The 13614-nt window shown below is 51.1% G+C and overlaps 1 protein-coding gene across 1 annotated transcript in view; it reads right to left on the reverse strand.

Moving 5' to 3' along the window:
- Tsp5D (Tetraspanin 5D) overlaps positions 1–12143 on the reverse strand; it is an 86988-nt gene extending 74845 nt beyond the window's left edge. Inside the window, exon 1 of the mRNA XM_065432067.2 lies at positions 11998–12143. Within this exon, the coding sequence (XP_065288139.1) occupies positions 11998–12030 (33 nt within the window). The 5' untranslated portion in view covers positions 12031–12143. The remainder of the gene's footprint in view (positions 1–11997) is intronic.
- Positions 12144–13614: the final 1471 nt, after the last annotated feature.

Genomic DNA, 13614 nt, shown 5'->3' on the forward strand with positions numbered 1-13614 from the left:
CGGCACACAGCAAGTGTCCTCTGCTTGTGTAACAACGTGCGCAGTCTTTGACGAGAGCTCCGCCGTCAGTGTCGATCAGTCTTTTCGTGAGCACGATGAATCACCCTTGTTGCGTTGTGGGCTGCAGACGTAGCGACTGGAAAGATGTGAAGTTGCGAAATCGTGTCCCTCTGCAAGGCAGCATACGAGCGAACTGGCTGCTGCGCATCGGACTGCGGCTATCCGATAGGCGCCAGGATTTGCACGTTTGTGGCCGTCACTTTACAGCGGAAGATTACTAACGCAATAGCGTTTCGCAAGTCCGGTATTAGGGCAAACACAAGCGCAAGAGGACAGGGTCTGGCCGCTTGACTGTGCCGGGATGAGCCATGAGAGGAGCAGAAAGGTAAATGTGAATGGTCTGCACGGTGCAGCCACCTGGTGGCACAGAGCTCAACCATACACAGTAGCAGCAACGAAGTGCATTCTTCTTTGCCACTTCAAGTGCTTGCACGGGAGATCACGCTCTCTCTATGGTGCACACCAAGCAGCCAGACCAACCGCAGCAATCATCAACACGACCTGCCCTCATTGATGCATCTCTGTATGCCAACTGGACTCCGCCGAAGTGAGGCCACCCTGCTTTATCGCCTATGGCTAGGGGTGGCCTTCACGAAATCCTACTCGTTTCGCATTGGAATGGCCGACAACGCTCTCTGCAATGCCTGTCTTTGCGAGGAGACGCAGACGCTGGAACACATTCTGTGCGATTGTCCTGAATATAATGTTCAGAGACAGTCCATGGCGTCTGTTCTAGCGCACCTGGACAATAGACCATTGTCAGTTGCAACCATATTTACATATCGCCGACAGAAGACATCGCAGCTGAAGGCGACGACGGGACTACTTCGGTTTATGAAGGATACGGGCTTGGACAAGCGGCTGTGACAGTGATATCGTGTACTGCGCAAGAGTGACGGACTGTAACTGACGATGTGTTCGCTGTGTTATGTGCTCTCTCTCTCTCCTCCCATCTTTCATCTCCCCCATCCCGCTCCCATGTGTAGGGTAGCAAACCGGTTAAGCTAAACTGGTTAACCTCCCTGCCTTCCTTCTCCACTTTTTTCTTCCTTCCTTCCTTCTTTGCTGCTGGTGTGTATTTTTCGCAGGAGTGTAATCATCAACACATTGTTCTTATAAATGTTTAAAATGTTTTACACTTCGTTAGAGCAATATTAGCGCTTCGTTTGACTGGTTAAGCGCTGCGCCAACAAGTGTCTGGACCGTGCAGACCGATCAGGCTGCTCACGTACGTCTACTCTGAAGTTCCTTCATCAGCTGGAGTTTATGCCTCCAGTCATTTGCCGAAATGACCAGCTTGCCTGTGGTTACCGGAATACCGGCCACTTTCGGCGCTACGACAGAATGCTCGCAACGCACGCTGCTTCGATGGCTCTCGGTCGACGGCCAAGCGGCCAGCGGAGAGGTCTCGCGCGGGAGGAGGCGTGCTCCAACAACCGGAAGTGGACATGTGACGTCGCATCGTGACGCAGGACCAGTGAAGGCGAAGCTTAGCGCCGCTCGCTCGGCGAGCGAGTTGAGGAGGAAAGGCATGGCTAGGGAGGAGGGTAACTTCTAATCGCTTGTAACTCCATGAATACGTAACGCTTCACTTAAATTGTGGTGCGAATGTTCTACTTAAGCTGTACCCTATGCGCCTACAAAATTTGTCCGAACCGTTTCAGGGGCCCTTTAAAAAAAAAATGTGCGGAATCCATTCCTCGGTATATACTACGACACCTACGGGTACGGGCTGGTCCGGGTCCGCATGTTAAAAAAAAAATGTGCGGAAACAGTCGACGATGACTGTCAATGTAAGCGAATGGCCGAACGCTCCCAGAAAACTTCGTTGTTAAAGGGCCCCTCGCCGGGTCCCCTAGCAAATTTTGGTTATACGCTGGAAGTTCTTACGTGTCCTCTAGGGAGCGTTCTGCCGCAAAAATTTTTCAAATCCGCTCATTAATAGCCGAGATAGAAATATTTCAGTGCCGCCAACCCACGATTTCAGCAGGCGGTCTAAGTCTATTTCAGTCTAGCCTACGCAAGCGAAATTCCTTCCCTGCATTCTCCCATACCGGACCTCGAGGATCGCGTGACGCATACGTCACAGGCCCCGTCGTCCTTTCTTCTTTTGTTTTTGTCTTTTTGCTCCTCGCTTTTTCTTTTTTCGGCGTTACGCACTTCCGCCGACGGTGTCGCGCGCGAGCTGTTGTCTCGTTCGCGCAGCGCGCGATTTTGCGCACTGTGCAAAGGAAACATCACTAGCGGTATAATTCAGTGCTACATGAACACTCAGGCAGAACAAGCGGATCGCAGAGCATGATCACGCGCTGGAACACGGCAGAAAATGGCGTAGTTTCGGTACCTGCGCACGTGACCGCACGACCGTGGGAACAAGCAGACGAAGCGGAAGTACATCTTTGTTGCTTCGGTGCGAAGTAAAGCAAAAAACAGGTGTGTTTTATCATTTCTTTAAACTTCCATTCGTCAATTAAAGCAACAGATCCCACAAATAACAGATGGTGCCTTGAATAACTCTCGAAGTCACTGTCCCCACGAGCGACGTCACACTGCGTACACGAGCACGTGGGCGCAGGGACACGAGTACGTCACGGCCCGGCTTGGAGCGCGGTCGCCGCGAAGGAAAGGGAATGCGGCGTTCTGATTGTAATTTAAGACCTTTCCGCGGCGCCTAGTGACGTAATTCTTTGCAAACACGATCGTCAGCGCGCATTGTATGCACTGCACTTGTCAGCTAAAAATGACCAGACCTTGTGAGGGGCCCATTAAAGGAATGATCCGCTTGCTGCAGTGAGAATATTTCGGTAGCGTTTGTTATATGTCACGGGGTTTGACGGCACCAAGCCTGAAATATCCTGAAATGAATAGTGCACCTAACAGGCGCTTACTCTACTCAAGCCCGTCCTGTCTTTTCTCGTACTGAAATGTTTAAAAAAGAGTATGAAAGAACCGTACTGTATTGCCGCAATTTGAAAAATGACAGCGTTACAGGCGATAGTCAAGTGTGGTCTGGCCCCTGCAATATATCCGCAGGCAGTCAGACAATCTACATCCCATAAGGATTCCGAGACTACCGACGTCCTGTCCGAAGGCAGTCTGTTCTGGGCAAGGTAAAGTCGCGGTGTAGAAGAAAATGCCCTACTAGAACATTTCTCAATACTCAATTAATACTGTTGAATACTCAGTCACAGAGGTAGGCGAGAATATCAAAAAGATAGGCGTACTATCAAGCGCCACAGATTTGACGACTAACAAGTTCGCACTGGCATTTATGGATAGAAAAAAAAACGGATGCCCGCACATCATGTATATATCGCAATGGGATTAACAAGCATACAATTCTAAGAACCCTGAGAACTCACAGTCGATTCATTCATTCATTACACTTATGGCCACCACAGTAATATCATCGTTTTGTCAAACGAAGGGAACCCTCAAAAGTGGGCTTCGCCTCTGAAAGAAGGGTGTCGCAGAGAAGCCAGCTTTAACAGGCGGTTTTCAAGGCGCCAACGTAGCTTTCGAGACAGTTCGTAAGCACATTAAAACACAGGCTATCGCCTCAAAAACGAGCAACAAACACGGAAGCGTGAAAGTTAGCGCGTCAAAATGGATTAATTGAGCAATTATCAGTGCCCCGAACAACTTTTTAATTAAGTTTAGTACTCGCGAGAAAGGCACTAAAGAGGAACGTTAATTACTTAAGCTCGATCGATAAATTAATAAACGTCAGCGTCACCGTGAGCGGAGTCTTGGTAAGAATGAAAAAGGCGCAAATGTGTAGTTCACGACTACCTCAATGTGACGTCACAAGATTCGGATACTGTCAGCTCGGAACTTTTATGCAGTTAATGGTTTATCCATGAACAAGAATTACAATGCCTTCTAAACAAACCAAACAGGGACTCAACGAGCGAGATTTACGAACTTCAACTGAAGGAAACCGGCCTTGACGTGCGAGAAAATTTTGAAGTTAGTGACGTCATAATTAGGGGGCGAAATTCAAGCAGAGAAGCTTTGCCTGCGCCCCCCCCCTTTTTTTTTTTTGCTGGTATAGTAGCCAACTTTTTTTTTGGCGATTAAATCAACACTTCCAAGAATACTATACCTGACAGACTAAAATGACTTTGGTTTGCTCTTCGGTGTCTCTTTGGCTACGGTCGACCAAGTATGTGGATCAAGAAATTTTCAATATTGCAGTCACTATACCATACAGGGCACACGGCTAGGAACAATCAGAACGATTTCCCTTCCTCGGCTCTTTCTTTATTCACGCGGGGCACCCGAATAAAGTCGCTCGAGACAGTCGGGCGATAGCTCTTCGGAGGGAGCGTGACGGAGTACGTACAACCTTCCTAAAAAATATGCGGGCCACTCCGGGTTTTTACGCGTATGTTGTTGAGCTGTGTGGTGCAGTTCCAGGCCATCTGGATAGCCAGCACGAGAGTTGCCTTCATTGCCGAGGGCGTTGCAACTTGCGGCCATACCAAACAAGCTCCAATAATCCCCCCCCCCCCTCTTGCAGTCAGCCTGACTATTCCAGGCAATGTGGCTTGTAGACTTTTGGCAAGGACTGTACAGTCGACCAAAAAAATTCACGGACCACGGGATCTCAAAAAATTCAACATATACGAGCAGCCTTTAAAAGCAGCCAGTAAAATTGTGCATCACAATGTTGTTCGCATATGCCACAAAAGGCTAAATGTGGGAATAAGAGGCTGTGTTTTGAGGCTGAGGAGATATTCAGCTTTGTGTAAGATCTCTTGGTCCGTAAACTTTTTGGGTCGACTGTACATACGGCGTCAGAAACAGCGTGGTTAAAGTTGCGGACTGGTCCACTTCAACGCACGCCGGATACTGCGGGAGAGACGCAAAGCCGGAATGCCGGTGGCGACCCCCATTTTGAACTGTCGGTAGCAGCTCGCCGTCACGCCAGGAACTGCGGCATCGTCGGGCTGCAAAGATCTGACAGCGTTACAGCCCGCGGAAACAGCTGAATTCATGGTCTCCAGGGTTCATGGTAGAGTGTACAAGCGCGACTTGGACGAGGACGAAGAAAGAAACAGATACACAGACACAGCGCTTCACTTTCAACTGTATATTTTATGTTCGCACGCATCGATAAATATATACCGTGCGAGCGGAAACAAACGTGACAGCAAAAAAGAACATTGAGTGGTACATTTCGTTGAACCGGACACGTGTGCAAGGCAAGGGAAAAAAAGTGGAAACAAACATCTACTACAATTGTCCCGAAGACAAGCCAAGGAATCGTATCTCCTTTTCCGAAAGTGATACCGAAGGTTTGCTTACGCACTTTTGCTGTAATTTTGCTATCTCGTGTGCCTCTACAATCTCCCTCGTCATCCTGCTATGAGCCTTATACAGAACGGAAGTGCTTTCAAACATGGGCTTGCAGGAACAATCTCGGCAGCGAATGCCCAAGTGACCCGAGATTACCTTATTGACATTGTATTGATGCTCCCTTAATCTATCGTTGATGCATCTGCTGGTTTGACCAATATACGTATTTCCGCATGAAAGTGGGATGGCATAGACAACGTTATGAGTACAGGTTACAAATTGTTGGCGATGTTGGGTAGAACATGAGGGCCTTCTGTTATTTTCTGTGTTAACCTGTTTGCATAGCTTCTGAAGACGCTCAGGGGCAGAGAAAACTACGTCTACTCCCGATTTCGCCGCTATTCTTCTGAGATTATGAGAAATGCAATGAACGTATGGCACCACAGCAACTTTCTTTGCTCTAGCGTTGGTACTACTTGCATTCGACGCGTTTTTGCATTTTTTGCTTAAGCCCTCCGCGACAGAAGTTAGCATGCGCATCGGGTAACCAGAATCTGCCAGGCGCTTGGCCTGCTCTTTGAGACTGGCTTCCATTTTGTGGTCACATGACTTCGTCAAAGAATTGTTGAAACACGATGTAACTACTGCGCGTTTTACAAGTTTTGAATGAGCAGAATGAAATGGTAGGACAGGCTTATTGCCTCTCGGCTGATAACTCCAGCATGTCATTTGTGGATAAAAGTACAAACCCAAGTCTAAAAACCTTATGAAATTGCCTATGGGGACTTCATGTGTCAAAGACAAAGGGGACAACACTTTAGTGAATGAGGTTACGGTTTTTAAAACCAGCGAGTCAAAATTGTGTGATTTGTTATTTAGAATGATTAGAAAATCGTCAACGAATCTGAACACTTTCGCGACATCGGTGTCATTTTTTAGACGTTCATCAAGAACCTGGTCACGGTTAGCTAGAAACAAGTCACTTAAGCAGGGAGCAATACATGACCCAATGCATATGCCATCTTTTTGTTTGACAACATTTCCTTCCCAAGTCGCGTAAGTCGAGTTAACATAAAAACGAAGAAGTTCTAAAAATCTGTCGCTAGTTAAACCACAAGCGTTCTGAAAACGAACCGCCCCAAACTTGTCAATGCTATCAGATACACATTGCATCACGTCATTCTGTGGGAGGGAATAGTACAGATCTTTTAAGTCAATAGAAAAAGCGACCATATCTCTGTTTTGACAGTCTTTAAAGAAATCCACTACTTGTTCTGATTTAGTCAACAAAAAGGGGTCGTCGATTGGCAGGAGCTTTAAGTGCTTTTGTAAGTAGGTCGCTACATGTTTCTGCCAAGTAGCATTCTCAGACACAATCACTCTGAGGGGACATTCCGGCTTATGCGTTTTTGCAGAAAAAAACAATTCAAGGTCCCCCTTTGTGCTTTTTTCAATAGACCGGGATAAGCCATCTAGTTTGAAGCTTCTGCATAGCTTCTTAGCTTCATTTTGGACTTTCTTAAGTGTTACGTCCTTGTGGACCCTGAAAGTTGACGAAATGGCTTCACGAGCCTTTGAATTATACAGCGTCCTGTTCATCACCACGAAACCACCCTCCTTGTCCGCAGGGATGAGCGTGAGCGCATTGTCTTTCAAGAACTTAACAGTCCTGTTCAAGGGGAACTTCTCGCTAAGGGGACGGGACCGCGTAAGCACATCCACAGCCTCTGATACACACCCTTCCGACTCGGCTTCAGGTACACGCTTTGACACTTGGCGTACCATTGCCAACAGATCGGGAGCAGACTTCTTTGGCTGAGTCGCGAACTTCGGCCCACATTTGAGTACTTGCTGTACCTTGTTTGGCAGTGTCACGTCACCGACGATGTGTACCTGGCTCGTCGATGCTGCAGGTTTCTTCCGTAGTCGCTGTCTCAGGCTTGGAAGAGCATGCAGCCATAGGAATTCCGTCGTGCGGTCGATGATCCGGGAGAATTGTCGCCACGAGTTCCCACTCGTTGTAGGCTCCAGAAGTAGCCGCAAGTTTTCTCTGTATATCCGCACCCGTATCTGTATATCCATATCTGTTTCTTTCTTCGTCCTCGTCCAAGTCGCGCTTGTACACTCTACCATGGATTCTAACCAACTAGCCCGCCAGCGTGTTTTAACCATCTCCAGGGTTCGCTCACATCCCGACCGCCACATTTCAAGGGGGGTGAAACAAAAAAAAAACGCTCATGCACTTTAATTTACGTGCACGTTAAATAACCTCAGGTGGTCAAAATTTATTTAGTATATTTTTATTCATTTATTTGGAATACTGTTAGCCCTTTTTCGGGCTGGTACAGGGTTTAATCCAGCGAGACCCACACTACGGCGTGCCTCTTAATCACATCGAACTTCTGACACAAAATAAATTAAAAAAACTCAGAAGTTAGTTTGTTCCTGAATAATGCATGTGTAAACATGGGCGAGCTTGCAATAGTATTGCTACAGCTACTTAAATAGCTGTAGCAACGCAGCAATCAGCAGACTTGCAGGTATGCTTACTTTTTCCACATCTTTAGTGATTCAGTGATAAAACTTCTATATATCTACTGACTTTTGGCATCTAATTCCAGAAAAGCAATACCAAATGTACTTCTCAAGAGATTCTACTTTCTTTAACGACTGTCTACGTCATCTACTACTTTTACAACAGATAACCGTTAAAATGGCGTCGACTATTTCTGCGCACAAGCAAAGAGCAATATATGCTCTCTCTCTCTTCCTTCCCTTTTTTTTTCTTTTTCGTTCTGTTTTGACTTGAGCACAGTCCAAAACACACAGAGCACTTCAGACTTGAGTTACGAGATGTTATCTACAAGGCCATCCAAAACTGGCTTGAAAGCTGGAACCAGGAGTCTGCTTAATACTTCTACTCTGTTCGAGATACACAGTGCACCGTGTGGCTATTCAAACCACCCACTGCACCAAGAATTTTGGAAGCCATTGTATAGTTTTACTGCTTCTCAGATGGCACATTGTCAAACTAACTGGAAGCACCAACTCTCCTTACCGGCAAGAACTTTACCGGCAGAGCGTACAAAATTAAAACCCAACCAGTGGTCACATAGCGTCAGGTCGGGGCCTTACCACTTCAGGCGCTCGCAGCATGCCGCAGCAGTGATCGCCCGAGGCAGACGGCCGCGTTCGCCCGCCTTATCTCCGCAGTAGACGCAATGCGCCGTCGCCACTGGGCGCAGATCGAAGGCCTTCGCTTATACGCGCGACAAGAAACAAAACGAGTCTCCAAAGCGCGCAGCCACATCGACCTGAAGACCGCTTTTTGGTGGGCAAAAAAATGAATAAGAAAGAGAAGGCACGACCATCCGCACTCGCACACATGTACGAGAGTCATGCAGGCAGAGTCAGACCACGTGGCCGTCTGCACTCGATCATTTCCAGCCCTCCGCGTGGTGCAACGGTAATGAGCTCGGGTGCGCCGCGGCCACAACAGAGTCACCGGAATGCCAGCAGCAGCACCGGCAATCGAACTGTTACTGGGCGCATCGATAAACGGGGCCGAATGCGCGGCGTACCCGCCGGCCCACGCGATTCGCCATCGAAGGAATAGCCTCGGCAGCGTAATATGCAGTCTGTGAGATAGAGAGATAGATGGAAACGCGCAGAGCTTACACAATCACCCGGACGCTCGAAAGGCGGGCGGGATCGAGGGCTGCTCGAACGGTGGAGTGGCGAGGCACCGATATAAAAAAATAAAGCAGCAGCTGCAAGCCACCATCGCACACACGCGGAGCACAGGACGAGACAACAATTAAGTCATCGCCCATACACGTCAGCCACGTGTGTTAAGTGCATACACACGTGCTTCCCGCTTGAACGAGGCGACAGCTTATTCGACAAATTTCGGAGAACGGGGCATCCGCCCGCGCCCGCGTGTGCACCAAAGTGTGTATCGGGTGCATCGGGGTTTGACCTCCCGAAACCGCAGGGTGGGATACATGAGGGGGGCGGCACATATCGCTGGACTCGCGCGGCCGGGATTTGAACCCGCGACCGCGTGCTCGGCAGCGCAACGCCGCCGCCGCGCAGGCCGGTGCGCGCACACCACCCACCATTCCCGGAAGGACGGCGAATAACCGAAAAACTCCACGCGCCTTCGCGTGCTTTTTTTTCTTATTTATTCCTTTTTCCACCGACTCCTGCATGAGCTCACAGCCGAGTGGTACCTCATATATCCAGCGTTCCGCACGGCGGCTAGCAGGCCGGTTGTTGCCGCGCGCGCCTGCTAACCTTTCTTTGTCGGTTCGCCAATCAAAGCGCACCGTGAGGGTCATTCGCACTGTATAGAAAGCGAAGAAGAAAAAGCAGAAAGAAAAGGAGTCAGTCAAGAACTTTATTGAGGTCCTGAGGGGTCTAAGCCGTTGGAGATCGCACGCGGCGAGCTCCTTGGGCCGAAACCGTAGGCGACGCCCAAGTCGGGACGGGAACGTCGTGACGCTCCGCCAGTTCTTGGGCCCTCTGGACGGCCTTGAATTGCAGTTTTAGGTCCGGGCTTTTGAGGGCTTCTTCCCATTCGGGCTCACTGGAGAGAGGGCCCTCTGGTAACGCGGTACATTGCCAAAGCATGTGCGAGAGTGAGCAGTAGGGTTCTGGGCAGTCTGGGCAAAGAAAAGGAAACATTTTTTTTTTATTGCGAAAGCAATACTGCTCGCACTTTCGGCCCATCGGTGGTCGTGGCGCCTCCTTACACAGCTGCGCGTCACGTGACCATGCTACGTCACGCCAGACCGAGAGGCCAGGCCCCAGCTCGCGGCATCGATGGTGGAGGCGAAGCCTTGCGCCCTGCTGCTGCGGCGCTACCGAGAGAGGGCGCTCGCTGGTGTGACGTCACGCTAGGAGGATAAATGGGGCTACAGCTCGGCTCCTCGCAGTGGTCAGCGCGCTGCCTTGCGCTATGTCGGATGATGTATAACGGATGATGTATGATGTAAGTTTAACAAAGGGCAACCATGTCCACACCATCAGCCGAACCAAGGCGCAGCCAAGGGTATTGCTTTCGCAATCTTCCAGGCTTAACCAAGCTAAGCCTTCAATCAATCTTTTTTTTTTGTAAGTGGAGATGATGCGAGATGTCATTTCTTCACACCTATGTACATAACATTCGACTCAATCGCCCGCTTACGGACCCGGTCCTTTGGCTGGGGACAATGGTGGCGATGGTTTCACTCCTTCCGTGCACTCTCTTCCCTTTGCCTTTCTGCCACGAGTTCACTTTCCCTTACACTCCTCTAACTGTCCTATTCTTACCATTCCACTTACTCTATTCCTTCCCTACGATACTCCCACCAGCGATAAACTTATGTGGAGCAGGGAGGCAGTCTTTTGCCTCAATTACTCAGTGCACGTATAGAAAGCGGCGGTCGACGTTGGTCACGTTTGCGCGTGACAAACTGTCGTGTTTTTCTCGGGTCACTTTGATATTGCAGGGTAACTCTGCGGTAACCGGCACAGTGTATAAAGCGAAACACGCGTTGCCTTAAATACACTGCGGCGCCAATTCTATCCGTGCGTCGTGTGAGCTATCCGCGCGTCGTGTGACGTCGACGTCTCATTAAGCGTATACGTGCAACGCACCGTTCTGCCCGCTGTCTATATGTACGCGTAATGTGCTACGACTCGCTAGAGCGACGAACACGCAATCGGCGATACCACGCGCATGCGTGGACTCGGAAGATCCGCGACGTCTCGTCGATAGTCTCGGAGGCAGCGGCACGAGTCGATCCAAAGGCTTTGGACGAACGCGACGGGGCACGCCCACGAGGCGAACTCGCGCGCCGTGGAGCACATCGGCCGCGCGCGGCGCTTTGACACGTCCTGCAACAGCGGCAGGCCGCCGTCGAAACTCGCTGCTGCTATTCCGGGCAGCGCCCACGAGACGCGCGGCGGCACGCCTGTCTGTTCGCGTGCACGAACGTGTGCGCGTTCGCCACCCACGGCACCCAAGGCGAGGAAGGGGGGCGCGTCCATCACGTTTAGAGTGGCGCACCCACGAGACGTCGCGGCGCCTTCCGCGTACGACGCGCCACTGGTGTCCGACAAACACGCGCATTGGCCGGCCTTTCCCGCGGCCACAGGGGCACGTCACAATCTGCAGTGCCACTACACAAAGGCGAACTGTTACGTATGCATAGTTTTCAAGGTGTAGTGTTTTCCCCGCCTTCCAATCTACTATGTATCCTCTCTCCCTGTTCTTAATACTGTCGGACCACAATGGTCCACAATGGCCGTTCGGGTGTCAGCAAAGTCAGCTAAACAGTTCCAGCGCGCCTGGTGGCAATTTCCTTCCATTTCGTGTTTTTTTTTATCTGTTTCTTTTACGGATAAACAACCAGCGGCACACGTACGCGTCGTAACACCAGGACGCCCCTCGCAATGTTGAGAGGAGACTGAGGATCGAAAGGAGCCTGCGGCGTCGAGACGTGCGATAGACAGCCACGGCGGGTTGAGTTTTACACGCACCGTTAATGGCGGACTGAGTGAGAGAAGGGACGCGCCGACTGTCACCGCGCGACGTGAAGGGTTGCAGCCGGACGCGCTCCCTCGCGCGACCCGCCGAAGTGCGATACCCACCTCCGAAAACGCATCCGGGTCGCCCGACGCCATCCAGCACGCAGCCGAAGCCAAGGCGCGCGGGCATATCGCGCCGAGAAGCGCCGGCTGCCTCGGAATGGGGTGGCTCGCCGCTTGCAGCTCGACGCCCACGCTCGAGGGAAACACCTCCGCCGAGAGAGTGGCCCGTTTCTCGCGCGCGACGCTCGAGCGGGTAAACAAACAAGCACGGCGCCAGCTGCTGCCCGCCGGAGACGCTCCATTTGCTTCGTCTCCTTCTGGCGGAGCAGCGTGGGGCCACGTGCCTCGGCGAGTCGGCAATTAACGAGGCCCGACTGCGCTTCGGCGACAGACGCGAGAAGGGGACGCCGGATCGACGGGGGGGAGAGAGTCGCGCACCGGATGCGTCGGAGTGCTCGAGTGCACGGTCGTGCCGTCCGAGGTGCAGACGCGAAGTGCGAAACGCTGACTACATGGCGTTCAACTGAGCCTCGCTGTGGGCGGAAAAGAAAACAACAATATCGGCAGTGTACGCTAAAAACAGCGTACAGTTTCGCGTTTTTTTTTTAACTGCATATCGCACGAACGTCGACCAGACGATGTATATCAGCGCCTTAACTTACGATGACAATAATCTACGAGACTGGTAGTAGTACACCACTGCCGTACCAACAGTTTCTCTAGTGGCGGGGAAGGGGGGGGGGGGGGGGGGGGGGGGGGAGCAAACCACAAACCATGCGAATCTCTCTGTGTGCTGTAGGGGTTGGAGGACGGACGTCGAGAAGAAAAACCCAAACTTGGGAGGGTTTATTCTACCTTATGTACAGGAGGGGTGAGCGTCAACTAACAGACGTACAGACATTACGGGCCGGCAGCAACTCGGACGCTGCGGCCCGCGGCAAGAAGTTCGAGAGAGGTGAATCAGGGAATCAGGGCATGTCCCAGAATCTCAGGTCTCTCTGGAAGGCTTCTTATAAGCCCTTCGAGCACTGCAAGTCACGTCATGTTTGACCAATGGGAGAGTCCACTCCGATGACGCCACTTGCAGCCAATGGTAGGCGCCCGTGTCGCGGGGCACACCTGTCGGGGCTCTCTGCGGTCTTGCCACGCAGACTGGCAATCCACTTGTAGGCTGGAGAAGGAGCGGGGGGGGCGCTCGTGCACCTGCTTCATTGTCGGATGCCCACCTGCTAACCCCGGCGGCGCACAAACTTGTTGGCACGTAAACTTGTTGCTCGGCCGCTTCTCTGGAATGCGCTTTCCTGCTTTTGCATTCCTCAATTAGCTGTGCTGCAATCCGATGTGGTCTGGGGAACTCGAAGTAATTGCAGGAACCAGCTCCATATCTAACAGCTCGTCCTCGCCCCGGTAGTTCTGAATGGCCGGTGAACTCAATTCGCTGGCCATGAGGAACGCTGATAGAAGCTGCAGGGTACTGGGGTCGAGCCTCGTTTGACGAACTTCGGGATCCTTGGCCCTGGAGAACAGACGTCAAACAAACAAAACAACACAGCGCTGCCCCACGTGTAAGCGCAGGCTCTTCACCCCTGACTCGCCAGGCTATTGCTGAGTCAAAATGAACCCTGATCTTTTAGTTCCCCAATTTTGACAACAGTTCCAACCACCCTTCCAAACAGC

Source organism: Dermacentor albipictus, chromosome 3 (genome assembly GCF_038994185.2).
Source record: "Dermacentor albipictus isolate Rhodes 1998 colony chromosome 3, USDA_Dalb.pri_finalv2, whole genome shotgun sequence".
Classification (NCBI taxonomy): domain Eukaryota; kingdom Metazoa; phylum Arthropoda; class Arachnida; order Ixodida; family Ixodidae; genus Dermacentor; species Dermacentor albipictus.